Source organism: Sander lucioperca, chromosome 8 (genome assembly GCF_008315115.2).
Source record: "Sander lucioperca isolate FBNREF2018 chromosome 8, SLUC_FBN_1.2, whole genome shotgun sequence".
NCBI lineage: Eukaryota > Metazoa > Chordata > Actinopteri > Perciformes > Percidae > Sander > Sander lucioperca.
The window spans coordinates 31,939,836-31,959,381 of record NC_050180.1 but is presented as its reverse complement, the minus strand read 5'-3'; the positions used below and the strand labels follow the sequence as shown (position 1 = coordinate 31,959,381).

The following is a 19,546-nucleotide window of genomic DNA, read 5'->3' as shown; positions in this document are numbered from 1 at the left end:
CAGTCCATCCAACATCAGCATTTGGTGTTAATCACTTTACTTGGGTCATTTAACCCTCTGAGATCCAAGGGCATTTTCACATATCTTCTTAAATGTACCTTTTTAGGGTATTTGCATATAACTGATCCATGTGTTTCATATCTTATAATGGCGTTTTTCCATTACATGGTACCTGCTCGACTCGCCTCGACTCTACTCTGCTTTTTTGGGTTTTCCATTATGAAAAAAAGTCCCTGGTACCTGCCAACAGGTACTTTTTTTAGTATCACCTCGGTCGAGGCGAGAGCCGTGAAAACCTGCAGACTACTGATTGGTCGGAGAGAATCGTCACTAATCACTGTGTCATCACTGCTAACGACAGACGGGGCTGTCCTGAAGAATTTATTATTTTTTGCTGCCTCCAGCTCCTTTTGAAAAAAAAAATGTAACCCTTGTGTTGTCCTCAGGTCAAATCTGACCCGTTTTCAAATTGTTTTTGTATCAGAAATATGTTTTTTTTTTTAAGCAAAATTCCCAAAAATAACTTGGATACATGGAAGATCTTCGCAGGTAAAATTAATGATTACTTTCATTGAATTTTGGGTGTTTTATTCAATTTGATAGCATTTGAAAAAAAAAAAAAAATGTTTAATGGTTTCTAAACACTATCCTGACTAGACTTTGGCATAAACCAGTTTGTGATTCACTCAACATCCTTTGACCTTAACTATTGGTCAAAATAATTAATAATTTCTGCTTTTTTAATTCACAAATAGGTAACATATCATATAAATTAGTTTTATTGACTATGTATGAAAAAAAGCGTCAAACGCGCAGAAAAAAAGCGTTGATTGTTGACGGGAAGACAACACAAGGTTTAAAAAACAACCTCCTTCGATGTTCTCTGTGTGTGTCGCGTAAGGTTACGCCAGCTTCCTGCGGCGTCGCTATGCCAACAATGTTCAGAACAAGTTTCAGCTTTCCGTATAGTGACGCCCAAATTTTTCCCAGAGCAATGTATAAAGAGATAATTTGAAGAGCTAAAGCTGAAACGTTGATGTTGGCTTTTTTAAATTTCTCAAATCTCTTTTGAAAACAAACCTTAAAGCTTAAATGCGTAACTTTTTGATATTAATGAACGTCCGTTACGTTCAAGCCATTGCCAAATGAGTTGCTACAAAACGAATTAAGACTATCAGCTCCACACAACTCTCTCTGTATTTCTCAGTATGGCTATGTTCAGAAGATAATGACCTCTTCTGAAGAGTCCATCATGTTTTTTTAATCCTCCGTGTCCTCCTTGGTTACTAGCAACTGCGTGGAGGAGGGGTGGGGGTGGTGCGTGATCACGGAAGGCTTGTATCATGTGGACGCGCCGACAGTTTTGTTGTCATTACTTTGAATTCCTCATGGGGGCGACAGAAACTACGCACTACAGCTTTAACTTATGATGTGTTGTACGAATTGTTTCGGTGCTTGAAATGAGTTCACCATATGACTAAAATAATAAATAAATGTCAGAAATGAAATGTAATATCGCTTTTTGAGACAGAGTTTTGTCGGACATTGTTTGGACATGCCGGAGCATTTTTTTTTTGTCCTCAGAGGGTTAAACAGGCTTCACCTCATATTTTGAGGTTGCAAACAAAGAAAAAGCTAAGACAGTTACAGTTTAAACAATATCTGAGTATTCCACAGAAAGACCACTTAGGGCTCCTACACACTGGCTGCGTGGCGTGAGCGTGGCGTTTCTGTTGCGTGTCAGTTGCGTGGCGGCTGTGTGGCGTGTTCTATGTCTTTGCACACCAGAAACGTGTCTGACGCGGCGCTGCTGCTGCTAGCCTTGTCTGTACACATGTATGTTTCCCATATGGGGACAGAGTTGTGGAAATTTACTGCACTCAAGCAGTAGTATACTTCATGTTAAACATACTGATTTGATTACAGCAAAGACAACGTCGGCAGTATTGACGGCAAAATAGGCTACAGGATATTTCGTTCTATATTAACAGGTGCAATATTTGAAAACCAATATATATATATATTTTTAATTACATTTATATCTGCATTTATGTCAAAAACTAGAGACTTTCAAACATCAAAATGTCATTAATTAAATGTATTTGTGTCAAAATGACATATAAACATTTTTTCGTATTCTATTTTGCCTGGCTTCCAACATGCTTGCGTGTCGCGTGAAAAATAGGCGTCGGCCCTATTTCTAGCATACACGTGTGCGCCAAAAACACGTGCGTGTCACGCAGGCAGTGTGCAAGCTCTAACCTGTTAACATGCAGACAGTGTGCAGGAGCCCTTAGTTTGACATGTGCTTCAGTGAGTTGAGTTTTTTTGGAGTTCTGTAGGCTATATAAAGCTGACGTGTTTTCTATCTTTTATTGGTATTTTAATTATTAGGATATCGAACTGAAAATGCAATTTACACGTAAATGTACTGAAATATTACATTGTGTGTACATTGTACTATAAATATTTTAGATTTTGATATTTTAATCATTATATATTAAACATCAAATTAAAGTGTATTTATTTGAAACTCTTACTTGTGATTGAAATAAAAAATGAAAAATGTTAATCTGAATAGTTATGGGTTAATGTACTGAACGTGTATTGAATTATCTGGTTACAGGGAGAGGTGAGTCATATTTCCGACAGGTTTATTAAAATGACATCTAGAATAGTTCAGAAATGTCCCATGCATGAGGCGATTTACTTGGAAATTTTCATGAAAAAAGATTGTGATAATATGCAAGTTATCACCGCAATCTGCTCTCCTGCCTCTGCAGGAAGTGAACAGACACCAAGTTTGATGCTCAGCAACCTTTTTGGAGCTTTCATGTTATTTTGGAAACTTTCAAATGATTAAATTCTTATTTATTTTGTAGGATAACAAGACAATGCTTGGGTAATTACTGTGTGTGTGTGTGTGTGTGTGTGTGTGTGTGTGTTCTTGTATGGTCATTGGTTGCACTTGTTTCTTGTAAATTATGTTTTGGGTTTTTTAGTTCTGTGTGGCTGGGTGTACAGAATGCTTCTTTGATCCGGTTTCTGTATTTTACTTACGCTTATACTGTATTCGGGAATAGGCGCACAAAAATGGCTCGCTAGCGCCCCCTACAAAGTTAAAATAATTGAGCCCCTGCAGTGCGTTTAAGGTAGACTCACGGAACTTAGTACACATATGTAGCATGTCAAGACGTACAAAAGACGTCATTGGAACCATACCCTAAACCCAACAGGAAGTCAGACATTTTTATTTAAAAGTTCGTAATTAGTGCGATTTTGGCCATTTCCACGTCGTACTGTAACGAACTCCTCCTAGAGATTTCATTTTCATCCGATCAACTTCAAATTTGGTCTGAACCATTTTAAGACGTTAAAGATGAAAAGTTATTAAAAGAAAAAAATTTCGTCATAGGGCATGGCCGTGGCGGGGCAGCCATTTTGTGCGTTTCGCCATTGAAACAGGAAGTGGGTGTAACTTGAATGTACATTGTCCAATTGGCTCGAAACTTTTCAGAATTCATGAGAGTCCAACGGTGTGGGCGTGGCGTGGCGGACATTTTAGAGTGTTTAGACCCTTGTGTGAGGTATCATTGAACTCAGCAGAGATTTCCTTTTTCATTGGTCATGGTTGCCCCGCCCCCAATGCTTTAACCACGCCCTCTTGCACAGCTAATGAACTGTATGGCGTAGAGTCTTGTGTGAGGTATCATTGAACTCAGCAGAGAGTTCCTTTTTGATTGTGATTGTTTGACCCACACCCTATGTTTAAGCATCGCCCCTTTTCATAACTGGTGACCCATTTAAGGTAAAGTCTTGTGTGAGGTATCATTGAACTCAGCATAGAGTTCCCTTTTCATTGGTGACGATTTGCCCCGCCCCATATTCTTAACACTAGAAGTGCCGGAATTCCATAACTACTAGAACTGCCGTGAGCGGTCATTTTGACCGCCAGATTCCAAACTCTATAATCTCTCATGATAAATACCTAATTGCAATGAACTTCCTCCGGACAATTTTACTGCTGCTACACTCCTTGGAGAGGATGTGTGCAACAATTCCAGCCAGTTCGAGGATGTATAAAGTTATATGAACATGTAAACAGCCACCGGCCATCTACGTGTTCCGCGCCTTTCACAGAGCGAGCGCCCGGTGTTTGCCTTCTGATTCAGAACAGAGTGCCTCCACGCCGTAGTAGCCTACATTACCGACTCTGGCTTTGCCTTCGGCCCATCGGTGATGCCCACACTTGTTACTCGAGACCGCTAGTTACGTTGCTCTGACAGAGACTATGGTAGTTACTAAGTACCAAGATGCATCTTCAACCGCGCGAAAAATTAAAAACAATACCGCGAAAATCCGAGCGGTCAATATGACCGTGTATGGCCAAAATAGGTAAAAGTGACTGTATTTTCTTTGCCTTTTGTGTAATGTATATAAAAACAATTTAAAATTTTAGGAAAAGTCAGGCAGCAGCAGGATTGTATTTTTTTATTCAGCAAAGTTATTACACGTATAAATTTCAAAACGGTCAAAATGACCGTCATGGCCGTTCTAGTGTTAAGCCACTCACTCTTTAATAAAATAATAATAATAATAAAAATGACATGACAATGTTTCTTGTACACTACTGTGTGAGGTATCATTGAACTCAACAGAGAGTTCCGTTTTCATTGGTCATGGTTTGGCCCGCCCCCTATGATTTAACCACGCCCCCTTTCACAGCTAATTAACTGTATGACGTAGAGTCTTGTGTGAGGTATCATTGAACTCAGCAGGGAGTTCCCTTTTCATTGGTGACGATTTGCGGTGTCTGAATGCAAATGCACGGTCGCAAGGAGCGGTGTCCGCCAATAACCCCGACGTGTGCAGAGGCCTGAGGGTCCGTCCAACGCTGCTTGCAGCTTTAATTACATTTTGTCTTTCAATGTAAAGCACTATAAAATGATATGTAATGAAATGCGCTATATAAGTAAAATTGCCATTTATTTGACTTTAACTGTCTGTGGTTGGGCTGTGGGAGAGTTCAATCTTTCTTAATACACATTAAATCTAGTTCACTGCAACTGCAACAGCGGGAACAGAGTTCAGACAGAGTTTTCTTTCTTTTTAAAATCAGACAAGCACATGCTTTGGCCATTCTTTTTTTCTTTTTTCTTTTTAAATCAGATATAGTTTAAACTACATTGAAATTAGCCTTATGTGATGATTTTTTTTAAGTACAGACAGGCTGACTTCCAGCTTCAGACTTTTTCTTTTGCACTTCATCCTAAACTGAAACAATGAAAGCAGCAGAATTAAACCACAAAAAATGCAAATGACCAATCATAGAAGGAGGATTTCTACAGGTTTCACTAATAGTCTAGTCATTTTATGAAAAAAGGTTGAACAAATTGCAACAGAAGCAAACTCAACAGATTTTGTATCCTCAATATGTCCTGAGTAAGGAAAAAAAAGCCCCAAAGAATCCCATTAGGGGAAAATTTCGAAAAAGACCCAAATACAGCCTTTTCATACGCCTATTTATTCTTTTTCTCACTTGAATAGGGTAAAAATATTAACCTTTAGATATCACCATGAAAATTACTGAGTTGATTACTTACATCAAGCCAAACAAAAATGTTTTACAAGTTTTTTTAAATTGTTTGTTAACATGGGAAAACAATGCATAATCTAATTACGTATGTGCTAATTTGCATAAATACCACAACAGATCTAAACAGCGGCGGCCATTTTGTGCGTTTCGCCATCAACAGAGGAAGTGGGTGTAACTTGAGTGTACATTGTCCAATTGGCTCGAAACTTTTCAGGATTCATAAGAGTCCAACCCTGAGGACATCTAGAGACAGATATTTACTCGAAGTCATAGCGTGCCCTAGTGGCAACAGGAAGTAGGTCCAAAACTATAGGTGCTATACTTTAACAAATTCCTCCTAGAGATGTAATCCGATCAACTTCAAATTTGGTCTGTGTCATCTAAAGACCTCAACGATGAAAAGTTATTAAAAGCAAAACTTTTCGTCCAATGGTGTGGGCGTGGCAGCCATTTTTTTGAGGTTTGGTCGGCCGCAGGGGACGCGCGACAATAACGGGACGGGACGCCTCAACATGCCGGGAGACGGCTGCGGGTGACGCGCCACAATACCGGGATGGTGGAGGTTGGGTCGGCCGCTGGGGATGCGCCAAAATAACGGGATGGGGCGCCTCACACGCCGGGAGACGGCCGCTGGGGACGCGCCACAATAACGGGATGGCGGAGGTTGGGTTTAGGAAAAACACTACAGGGAAAGGGCGCCTGTGATTAGGAAACAAATCGCCACACGCGGCGACGCGAACCCCGCTCGCCCGGGTAAAAGCTCTGTGTTTTTGACCCATTCACCACCCCGACCAACCTCCCTACGCGGATTTTTGGCTTTTTATACTACTCCCTACCATTTTCGTGCTGTGACCACGAAATATGCTTCCCATTGAAATACATTACTTCACATTTTAATGCTGGCCACCACGTAAAAAACAAGAAAAACGTCCCTGTGAACACGTATCAATAGATTAAAATAACGTGACATTTACACGAACTGCCGTGAGACCGGGCTGCTATACTTTAACCACGCCCATGTAATCAGACCACTCCCCCTTTTATGGCTTTTGAACCGTTTCAGGTAGAGTCTTGTGTGAGGTATCATTGAACTCAGCAGAGTTCCTTTGTCATTGGACATGGTTTGACCCACCCCCTATGCTTAAGCCACGCCCTTTTTTATAACTAATGTCCCATGTGATGTAGACCATTGTGTAAGGTATAACTGAACTCAGTAGAGAGTTCCTTTGTCATTGGTCATGGTTTGGCCCGCCCCCTATGCTGTAGCCACGCCCTCTTTCATAACTGGTGACCTGTTTAAGGTATACTCTTGTGTGAGGTATCATTGAACTCTGTAGAGAGTTCCCTTTTCATTGGTGACCGTTTGTCCACCCCCTCTACTTTGTAAATTTGCAATACACCATTTCCAACGCCGCACACTCCACTGTGTGCGCTGTGTCCGACCGTTGCACAAATGCAGGGTCACATGGTACGGCGTCCGCCTGTAACCCCGATGTGCACAGAGGAGCGAGGGCCCATCCAACGCTGCTTGCAGCTTTAATTTTTAGTTGTAATTGTAGTTGGACTAGCAACAGAATGAAATACAACACCAAGGAATAAAAAAAAACACTCCAAGTGCTGCAGAAACATTTCAATGAGCATTAGAGGTAGCGTTACATTGACGTAGCAAAATTAAGACCTACTGAAAATTATTTAAGACCTAGAACAAAATACTTTAATGAATTTAAGGTCTAACATTGGGATTTTGAAAATGTAGACTTTTAGAGTTTTTAAGACCCCGCGGAAACCCTCTAGTTGCGCAACACTTAGCCGAGAATAGAAAAAACTGTTGAAACCGGAGCGTTCAGAACAGTTCTGAACAGAAAACTTCATTTTTGTTATTTGTTTTGGCCACGTTTAACATGAAAATCCAATATTATAACATTGTAGATATGACTGAAAATAGGGAAAACATAATATGTTACCTTTTAATCAGATATAGTTTAAACTACACTTAATTAGCTTCATGTGATCAGTGCATACAGGCTGACTTCCAGCTTCAGGCTCTTTTTTTTTTTTACATTTCATGCTCAACCATATAGGCCTACTGAAACAATGACAGCAGCAGAAATAAACCACTGGTTTCCGTGTGACTGAAGAGCGTAGTGCTGACTGTAACTTCAGCAAGAATGGGGCTTAACCCCACAGAGTGTTTCCAGGCAAAACACAGATGTGACGTCAGGAGGACACAGAATGTCATAACATCAGCACTTTCATTGTCAATCTATGTGAAAAAACACAGTGAGTAGAATTAGCTATTTTCCACCGTTTGCACCTCATCATTGCATATTAAGTGTGTCGGGCAAAGAAATGCATACGCAGCAAATAGTCTAATATTCCAAAGAAGAAACTGAACTGATGAAATAACAGAAACTGTCACATGTGATGTACCGTCACATTCAAACTAGAGCTGCAAAGATTAAACAATGAATTGATTAGTTGTCAACTGTTACATTAATCAACAACTATTTTGGTAATCGATTAATCAGTTTGTTCTCTGAATCCGGCTTCTATAAATGTGAATATTTTCTAGTTTCTTTGCTCCTCTGTGACAGTAAACTGAAGGACAAAACAAGACTCGACTTGAGGTTGTCATCTTGGGCTTTTGGGAAACAGTGAGTGAGTTTACATGCAGTTTAAAAAACTGATTATATATATATATATATTATATATATTATATACTGTAATTCTGTCACATTAGAAAACAAATGTCATTTATGTAACATTAAACAATAGTATTTCTGTTGATATATCAAAAAACTTCTCAGGCCTATTATGGTTACATTTGAAGCTTATTTTAAGCAAATGAGGCAATACCCCAACTTCTCAAACGCCATGTAAACACCTTAGCCTGGTTAAAATTGGAGTTCTCATAACCCGGTTAACAGACTTAGAGAACTCCTTCAGTAACCGGTTTATTCCTCCATGTATACACCTTAACTGGGCTATGATTGATCTAAGTGTCTGCGCATGCTTCAACGGCCCTCCTCACTCTCCTGGAGTGGTTTTTGAACCGAACATAATCCGTCAGCGCGCTGTGAGTTTAACACATCAATGGCTGTGAGTCGTAGTCGTTGCTATGCATAGATAGATATACTGACTAGATATTGCCTTGGCTACTGCTGTTCATTGGAACGAATGCGTCAATAGAGCCGCCATCTTGGCGGAGGGAAGCCACTCCTCTTTAACGCATCAGCGTCAATGTAGGCAAAGGTCTAACGGAAATAAAATCACCATAAATCGTAAAAATCTCATGCGATTTTCTAGTTTTTTTGGTTCGTTCCAAAGGTCAGACATGTATTTATGATTCCAGAGTCCAGAGAGAATTTAAGCTTTTGATATTAATGTAATCTACTTCATGTTCAAAATGGAATGCCTAGTGCTAGTAGGCCTAGGTTTATTAGTCACATTCTTCCACTTAAGTAAACTTAAAATGAACTATCGCTACTTACCTTAGCCTAGCCTACTGCATGCAAAATGGCTACAATGGTGTGACTATCCATATTTGAAAATACATGTTAATTAATTTAAACATTTGAATTGTATTGGTTTACTTTGTACATCAGCAAGCCTGCAATACAATGTGATGTAAGAGCTACCCAGCGTAAAATGGATATATTACAAGACAAAAACAAGGACTCATTTTTTTTCTGATATTTTAACTGATATCAAAACATTTTATATTTATCATAGCTTCATACATGATTACAGTATATAACACAGGTCAACCATTCTTAAAACTAAGTGTTAAGTATCCTTGCAACAACACTACCTTCTTCCTTCTTCCCTACTAGCATGGATTAACTACATGCGGTCGTCGACCAAGGACTGAAACATGAAATATAATTTCGTAACATTCAATATGATAAAACACATTCTCACCTGTGAAATGTTATCCCTTGCTGTTTGTTTTTTCATTTATTTCGTTCGAACATCCATAAGCATCACAAAAGTCCGGCATCTTTAGTACTGATCTGAATGCGGGAAAACTAATTTGGCGCTTCAGATCCCCATTCCAAGATGGCGGTGGTGTTGACGCATGCTTAGAAGCTCAAGGCGACATCTAGTCAGTATATATATCTATGGTTGCTATGACACCATACAACAAAACAGCATTACCCGAATCAGCGGGTCATCGGCAGTAAAGAGTCTGCGGTTCATCTGTTTTACTCCCCGCCGAGGCAGCAGTGGACATTGGGAGATGGCTAGATAAATTGTCCATCTCCGGGGCTTGTCAACGCTGTGTCTCCGCAAAAAAGTGAAGGGACTGAGCAGCTCCCGCTGTGGTCGCTGGCTAACGTTAATGTTAGCTAGCTAGTTAGCTGACGAAGTTAACTTGCTAATTCCACCCGACACTGGTTACAGATAACGTTATAATGAGCCGAACAAGTTGTCAGTCATCTGGCGGGAACACTGTGCTGTCCTATGCTTTGACAAGGGTGTGTAAACGAAAATCAAGTGGTTAAATTTTACTAATTTAATGATCGGCCTGTGTAATTTTGGCATAGGTCAACTGAAAGAAAAAGCGCTGCGCGTTGGCAGAACGCCACCTACTGTACCGGAGATAGAGTTACTCCTGTCATTCTTCCCATTCTTCCCCTCTCATGTATACAGGGAGAACTGGCATAACCCGGATGTTCACTAACCATACCCCGGTTACTGCTTTGCATGTAAACGCACTAGCTGAATCTTCTAACATTTTATAGACTGAACAACTAATCGATTAATCAAGAAAATAATCGACAGATTAATCGACTATGACAATAATCGTTAGTTGCAGCCCTGCAGCAGCATTCTGCACCAGCTGCAGGCAAAAAATAAAGAGCGTTGCAGTAATTGAGAGAAAACTAAGGCATCTGTGAATATCTTCAGGTCTTTAAATAAGAGTAACGGTTTGAGTTTGGCGATATTTCTTAGTTGGAAAGAAACAACTTTTCAAAACAGTGTCAAATTTAAAATCTGGATCGAAAACTACACCAAGACTTTTGGCATGCGGTTAGTTAGGCAGCGGGCGCCCTAAGTGATTAGCTACACCCCCGAAGGAGTTGAAGGCTGTCAAGGAACTGTCTAACTGTGGTATTTCTATGTTGTAGAACTCCTTTAATGGGACAGATCAGATAAGAATGGTGTAAAGTTAAAGTAAGCATAAAGCCTTTTCTTTGTTTAGGCTGACAGAAAATCCTGTTCTGCTCCATTGCAGATGTGGCGAATGCTGCCCTTCGTTTGCACGTTGTTCTTCAGCTATCCTGAGTTCTTTTAGGAAAAACTACTGACTCCTTAAGGTCCCCAAAAAGAGTGGTATTTTGTCTAAAATTAACTATCTATCCTATATTTGCTACTACTTAAAAATGAAATAATCAGAAGACCAGAAAAAGTGGTGTGCTGTGGTGGCACAATCAGTGCAGACTTCAGGAGGATTGTGTATTTTTATATAAGAATACAAGAATTAAACTAATGGAGTTGTTCAGTTGAGTAAAAATGTATCTTATTAGCCTACATATAGATATTTTCCAGACTTTGATGGCACTGTAATCTAAATCTTGCAGGGAAAATTCACGGAATTAGCAGGAATTCAAACTAAATGTCAAGCCTGCAACAGTTTCCACATGAACAAGTCAATACAAAACCTTCCACAAGAGTTATGTGCAAAAAGGTTGAATATATTTCTTTTGATTCTGAGGCATATCAACCCTGTTTTAAGAATGTTCTTGGATCAAATGGATATCAGGTTTTATTAGTATCTTGTTTGATGTTCTACATACTCCAGTCCTGGCAATGCAAGACTGTGTTCTTCATAACTGATAAAAAAAACTCCATTGTGACTTTGTACATATTCACACTAATACATTATTGTTTCATTTTAATGCTTGCTTACATACAGAATTTTGTTCTTCTCAGCTTTCCTGAAGAACCACAGCCGGTTTAACTTGCCGTCTCTCTTTACCGGCAAAACCCTAGCATCATTTCCTGTGCTGGCACACTTTTTCCATGACAGCTGAAGGAAATGTACCACTATAAAAGGTAACTTTCACAGTTTTTGCTGTATTTTAATGAAATTTGTTCAGTGCGAGGGTGTGTGCTCACCAGCGATTTTAGAGTTTTTACTGCCTGTGTCGTTCTGTGTACAGTAACTGTTCGAGATACTGCAGGATGCTCCTGACTCACATTGTGACGCCATGGATTGTGTTGACAGTCCTCAGCCTCTGCCTACCTGTGTGGAGTGGTGAGTAGAAACAGAATTTTACTGATGTGATGATCCAGATGTTCAGAACATGGATTGGTAACACTTGGTAACTAAAAGATTTTTACAAACAGTTGTTTTTGCAATTTTGCTGGACATCTCTAGGCAACTTGAACCCAGACCTTTGCCTATGTTGGCTCCATTTCTTCACTTATCCAAACAATACATTTGGGAGGAACTGACCTGAACCACAGCATGATTAACACTGAATACACACCAATTTCACACCACTTCAGTCTGAGCTGAAAGCCAGACCTTTTAACCTTCTAGCAAGATTTAACTAATAATATGTGGAGTATCTGGATTTTATTTTTGTATATTTTTTTTTAGAAAAAATGTGACAGTACTGGAAAAAAAACAGTGTTGTCATACTGAGGGTGTGGAGCAAACCAGTTATATGAAGACAGACATTGTCCTTCATTACACTGATTTTCGGTGTAAAGGGCTTGGGGATGTGTTGCCTATTAGGAACCACCTGTTTTAATTTGTCTTTGAATAAAATACCACCATGAGTGCAAAGCATAGAAAATGATAGTAAATAGATAGTAAACTGCACTCATTGTTAAAAGTACAGGACAACATTTTGGAAAATGCTTTCCACTCTCATTTTTTCATTATCAGTTTCATACAAAAAAAGAGCCAGGCATATTACATAAAAAAATTAATTAAAAAAACCCCATTTTTTCCCCAAGTTAGAACAGCCTCTTTCCTTTGACCCTTGGGACCATTAAAAATCAAAGTGGTTCATTCACTAGGAAGCATGAATGTGTTCAGCAAAATGTGTGGCAGTATGTCCTACAGTAGAGATCTTCAACAGGGGGTCCGGGCCCCCTATGGGGGTCCTCAGAGTCACTGCAGGGGGGCCTCCAAATTATTGTTAATTTTAGAAAGTTTTGAATCCAACATATTATTAGCAAATATAAATCCCCAGCAACCATTTAGCTTAGCACAAAGACTGGAAACAGCTAGCCAAACTACCTTCCAGCAACTTAACTGCTCAATAATGAAGATGTTAGTTGGCAAAGTGTGGAAACAATTCATTGTTTTTAAAGAGGGTTATGTTACGGACTATTTCCTTTAGTCTTAAGGCTGAGCTAACTGGCTGCTGGCTGTATTATATTTAGCACACAGATGTTGGGAGTGGTATTAATCTTCTCATCTAACTCTCAGCAAATAAGCGAAAAAAGCACATTTTCCAAAATGTCAAACTGTTCCTTTAAGCTTTTCCATCTGAAAGGTGAAATTCTGATAAAAAAAAAGTGTTCATGAAACTTTTCTCTCTCTTGTCAAACTCAATTTAATATTTAACTTTTTTTTTTTGATCATTGATGGTCCTGCCCTCGTTTGAAGATACATGTTGAATGAATGTTGTTGTTTGTTTTATGTTCTAAATGAATGTGTGTCATACAGTATCACAATTATCATATCATAGTCATAAAAATAATAATTCATTGTAATAAAATGACAATAAAGGCTTCTTATCTTATCTGTGGCTGTAAAACTATCACACTGTGGCACTGGAACTGCAATGTAATGCACTTCAGTAATTATCTGTACATAAAAATTCAGATATTTTGAGGTTGGCTTGTTTGCTGTCTTACTATGAGTTGGATGTGAGGTTGATATCTGTTTTTCTCTGTGTTCAGTGGAAAAACTCGATGGAAACTGTATTGCTTAACTTATTAGCTAGCTTTAGCCACCATCCCTCATTAAGGAGTGTGCACTTCTGCACAGCTGCTGTGTGCAGTCAAACCACAATGTTTAAGTGTTTTAATGTCAAACGCAGGAAGTGACGTGTGGGTGTGGAGAGTTTTCGGGATTTTGTAGGCCACCTCTGACAGATCTGAGTAACGAAAAGTAATGTAACTAGTAATGAAATTCATTATTTTTCAAGTAGCATTAATAGTCAGTGACCATTTTCTGTTGTCCACCTCTGAACATAGTGTGAGGTTAGTAGCTCGCTCCTTTGCAGACAGCTGCAGTAAGTTTAAGTTGCTATTTGTTCTATTCTTAAAAAAAGTAAAATTTTAATCTTAATTTCCTGCATTCTGGTGAATTTCTAGGCAACAATTTGTGTCTTTTCTGCATCAATTTATGGTGTAAATGTTTTGATTTATGTAAAGGAAATTATTATACTCCTGTATTGTTTTTTTAGGAATCATATACAGTACATCTCAACAACAAATCTTTAAGAGGATTAGACCTACATGTTTGACTTGAACAGTCATTTGTACCTCTTTTGTGAAGTGGGTTGTCTTTGCTTATCGGTGTTTTAAGCCCCCAACGGCACTAGGATTAGGCAATGGTTATGGTTAAGGTTAGGGTTAGGTGCCTTGAAGTCAACGGTCGCAGCGCTGCCTGGAAGGAGACATTGGGGGCTTAAAACACCATCGAGCCTTCGTCTTTCATACCTCTTCCACCCCCCCCCTCTCTCTCTCCCCCCCCCTCCGGAAATCTAAGCCCATGATGGTGAGATCCAAACTCGAAAAACCTATGCACACTTGTCCATATATTAACCGTGTCCACCCAACCTTCCCTTTTTCTCTGCCAGCTGTGAAGGTGATCCAACACTACAAAGTAGTGAGCACCAATGGTACGGCACAGCTCCAGTGCTTCGTCCAACCCCGACCCTCCTTCCACAAGAGCCAACCCTCCGACGAGCAAACCCTGCCGTACCCGTACCCTGACCCTGAGGAGCTCCGCGTGACTCTGCTGAAAGGCCTCCACGGCACCCAGGAACTCTGTTCGTCCACCCTCAGCTTCACAGAGCAGACAGAGCCAGGAGTGGCGAAAGAGAGAGAGGTACGTCTGTTAAAAAGAATGAAATCTAACATTCAAGGCCCTGAGAACACATTTTCATTATCAGCGTCATACTGAAAAGAGGCAGGCATCTTACATAAAAAAAAGCCTCTTTCCTTTGACCCTAGATTCATCTTCAATGATGGGACCATTCAAAATCAAAGTGGTTCATTCACTAGGAAGGATGAATGTGTTCAGCAAAATGTGTGGCAGTATGTCCTACAGTAGAGATCTTCAACAGGGGGTCCGGGACCCCTAAGGGGGTCCTCAGTGTCACTGCAGGGGGGCCTCCAAATTATTGTTAATTTTTGAAAGTTTTGAATCCAACATATTATTAACAAATATAAAGCCCCACTGATTATAGGCTTACTGGCCTAAGTGGTCATAAGGTAGCCATCCACAGATACAGTTAATCCTGAGGGTTCAATGTACCGCATGTATGTGTAACATTAAAGGATGGTTTATAAAATAATGCCGACAATTATTATTTTAATAGCTTAGTATTCTATGCTAAAATGTATTTATAAAGACTTCAGGCCACCCTACACTTTATTGTAGGCCCAGTTTAATATGCAACTTAATTTTATACAATATATATAGTAGGGGGTCCCTGCTCCATCTCTCTTTAAGTTAAGGAGTCCTTGGTGTAAAAACGTTTAAGACCCTTGGGCTACAGATTACGAGGAATTTTGTGTTGACAAATTGACAGTTTGGCCTGAGGGTAGTGCCAGAGTTCACACTGTCCAACAGGTGGAGGGAGTGTACATGTGCTCAGTAAATCTACTTTTTAGGAATTTAAATATTATTTCTTGTGAGCAAAATGTAATTTCAAGGAAGAAGAAATGCCTCCTTAAATAGACATAGACATAGAGTATGGCAAAAAAATAAATAAAAAAAATGCTTGGAACTCATGTGGATGGTTAGGAATACATGTTTATAGTTTATGTTTATGTTTACGTAGTAATCCATCAATATGGATTATTACATTATAAACATTCACCGATGCATACGAGTGCACATGCTTTACTTCAGGTTGTCTTCACACAGAAAGGACCCAAATAATGGAAACTATTTTATGCCGCATCCTATCCATGGAGCAGGGAAAAGAATTAATAAATTAATACATTTAAAAATAAATAAGTACATTTATGACTAGATTTAAAAGAAATAAAACATAAATGCAAAAATAAAAATATTAGTTTAAAAGTAAATAAGAAAAATAAAAATCAAAGGGAAAATTTTATAGGAAAGTAAATAGATAGTGGAATTAATTCAAAGGTAAATAAATAAAGAAGCAAATTAAAACAGAAATATCAATTTATGTCACAATTTTAATCAATTAATAAGTGCCTACATTTATTTTTAATATTATGTTTGGTACATTTAATGGTATAAAAATCCATTCATCGAGCCATTTATTTAGTTTTGATTTCGGCAGCTTCCGTCCTCCGGTGTGAACTGGAGTCAAACTCGGGTTTGTTGTGTATTTTAGGTGCAGTGCTCTGCTCGGCTGAGGGAGGGCTCTGTGGAGGTGACAGTGTCTGGACTGAAAGCCACAGACACAGATCTGTATCGTTGTGGGATAGAGATCTTCTACCCACCACCATACCTGCGGCTCACTGGCAACGGCACGCTCATTCATGTCTTAGGTAAGACGCCCACACGTGACCTGCAGTTTACCCACTGGCCCCACAGTTCACACATCTGTCTGTCTTCCATTCAGTCTTCCTTTCTCTTCATCCATTTCCTTTGTTCACAGGCAGCTCCGACTGTCCCTTGCCGGAGACTCACAGACAGGCTGCACAGCAGGGCGATAAAGGAGAGGACGATGAGGAGAGGATAACATCAAGAACATCTGTTCTTGTGGTTGTACTGATGATACTGGTCATATGTGTCCTCATCATCATTATCTTCTTCCAGGTCAGAGTATTACATATATATATATATATATATATATATATATATATATATATATATATATATATATATATATATATATATATATATATATATATATGGGGGGGTGGGGTTCATATATATTTGACTGCTTGAATTTGTCAATAAAAAACCATGTGGCAATATATAATAATATTGTGGGGGTGATTCGTGAGACCAGTGAAGATTCACACCCCTAAAATATATATATATATATATATATATATATATATATATACACACATGGTATATTAAGGGTGGGAATCGCCAGAGGCCCCACAATACAATATTATCACGCTACTGATGTTATTGCGATTTTAAACATATTGCAATATTCTGCAATATATTGCAATTTATTACCTTTTATCCAACTTCAAACTGTGTCCCCAAAAGAAAACGTTGTCATTATCTGTTTTATCTAAAAAGATAAATTTCTCTGTTCGAAGAAAAACTTTTCAAAACCAATTGATTTTATTAGTTTAGAACCAAAAAGTTTCTCATGGGCAATTTATATAATAAAAGACCTATACTTGGCGATACTATGCCGTATTGATTTTAACCCCTCCATAAATAAAAATATATAATAGAAATATTTATTTGATCCATTAGGTACTATGGCAGTTGGATGCAGCATGTTTGATGCCAAAGTTAAACTTTAAAATAGCTCTGAAACACCTGCCACCTGTCTGGCTCTCACCTCTTCCTCTCCACTGAATGATATGATAATAATGATCATCTGTTGTTTGCTGCATTAAAATCGGTGTGTTTTCTATTTGCAGGCTAAACAGTGTGAGCAAGGGAGGAGGGAGATTGGAGTCCGACCAGAGCCTGATGTTTTTCTCAAGGTGGACGCTGCTGCATTTTCATGTTAAAACTGAAAAATACGGGGCGGCCTCTAGCTCACCCAGTAAGAGCGAGTTCTTCGCAGCGGCCCGGGTTCAAATCCGACCTGCGGCCCTTTGCTGCGTGTCATCCCCCCCTCTCTCTCTCCCCACTTTCCTGTCTATCCACTGTCACTATCTAATAAATAAAGGGGAAAGCCCCAAAAAAATAATCTTTGAAAAACACACTGGAGAGTCACAAAGCTGTGTCCAAAGCTGCATAGTATCTCAAAGCAGTAGAGTACGGAGGGTTAGAGGAATATTGGACCGTTTATTAAATATCACCTCTCTTATGATTGAGGTTCTTTTTTTTACCACAGCTATAAAAAAACACACCAAAATGACATTTTTGGTGCATGTGCATATTTTACTTCTTAAGTATAAAAATAATGTTTACATTGTTGTGAACACACATTAGTATATTAAAAGATGTAGCTTTGATGGAGTTTCCATTTACTTGAGTTGTTGAGACACCTATAGGAGCTCTCACATAACTGCAGCTAGAAGGCGTGTTATAGACAATATATAGAATGGACCAACAGATCCCGTTGCTCTGGACGGAGACCAGTTAAGGATATTAGAAGCACTTTTCCGGTGATGGCTGAGCGTTACTGCGCAGCCTCCAACTGAGAGAGACGACGTAAATGTGACGTGAGCAACCTGTCTGAAAACTAAGTCTTCTGGTAGCTGTGCCAAGAGAAATTTCAATCATTCCGAATCTTGCAGAGACGGAGAGCGTACGTATATGTAAGGAGATAACATGGACACAGGCTAATTATTGCTAACTAAAATGCTAGTTAACATAAGTAATTAAACTTAAAAAGCTAATGTAAGTCGAAACTGCCTGCAAGCTTCTCCTGTACTATACGGTAATTCCTCTACTATGCGACAGTAAGTCCCGTGGTTATGACACAATCGTTAGCCTATTTTTACAAAAACGTCTGCTATGGAGCCATAACGTGAGATACAAGGTAATGGAGCCTTTTATACATTGTCGTGTTTCTTTAGAAATAAACAATGGACAAATAAAGTCTTTAAACGCTTCAGATGTAAAGTTATTCGCTGTCAAAGTGACGTCAAAATGAATGGCAGTCATTGGGAGTGCTTGTTAGCATCAAAATGGCGCCATAGGAGGTACGCGTTGTGGAGAGAGGCTTACCCCCTTGGCTAATACTGTGTACAAACTACTAGTTTGATTAAAAACTGAATCACTCCGGCTAAGAAAATGCAAGGCTTTGAATCAGTACAGGTGCATTATGGCTATGGAAGTAATTTGCATGTGACTTTATTGTTACCTTATGTCAGTATATATTTTGTTGCCATTGCAATGTTCAGAAAATATTCATGTTGAATATTTCCTTACAATAAAGTTTCTTAACTTTAAGTTTTAAAGTTTTGTGTAATTATTATCTTCAGAAACATGAATATGCATCAGCTTTTTGTTATATTTGTCACGTCTAGGGAAGCAGGCTTGGCCCCAAAAGTGCAGAGATGAGGAGGTGGTGGAAGATTTATTAAATAAGACGGCTTATAACAAAGGAAGTCCTTAGGCAGGCAGGCAAAAGGAGTGAATAATAATAATGAATAATAATTAATACTTTTATTGATCCCCAGTTGGGAAATTACAATTTTACCACTCTGTTGTTAGAACACACTACAAAAAGGCCTGAAATAAACACGCACACACACACACACACACACACACACACACACACACACACACACTCAGGTCCTATACATGCACAAATGGAGAGATGTCAGAGTGAGGGGGCTGCAACTGCTGGACAGGCGCCCCGAGCAGTTGGGGAGGGGGGTTTGGTGCCTTGCTCACGAGCACCTTGGCAGTGCCCAGGAGGTGAACTGTCACCTCTCCAGCTACCAGTCCACACTCCGTACTTCGGTCCGTATGGAACCAGTGGTTCACAACCCAACTCCCTACGGACTGAGCTACTGCCATCCCTGTGTTCCAAAACACTCCGAAAACTGAAGACTAGGGAATCAAAAACACAAGCGGGGCTTCTAATGTTGCTTAAATTGCCTCCTCGACTCCTCCAC

The 19,546-nt window shown here is 39.3% G+C and overlaps 1 protein-coding gene across 1 annotated transcript; it reads left to right on the top strand.

Annotated features, from left to right (window-relative positions):
- The first annotated feature begins 11,631 nt into the window (after positions 1-11,631).
- cd28 (CD28 molecule) lies at positions 11,632-18,082 on the top strand. Its single transcript, XM_031305689.2, has 5 exons — positions 11,632-11,858; positions 14,428-14,678; positions 16,168-16,324; positions 16,435-16,595; positions 17,390-18,082. The coding sequence occupies exons 1-5, from the start codon at positions 11,786-11,788 to the stop codon at positions 17,480-17,482; spliced, it is 735 nt and encodes a 244-aa protein (XP_031161549.1). The 5' UTR covers positions 11,632-11,785; the 3' UTR covers positions 17,483-18,082.
- Positions 18,083-19,546: the final 1,464 nt, after the last annotated feature.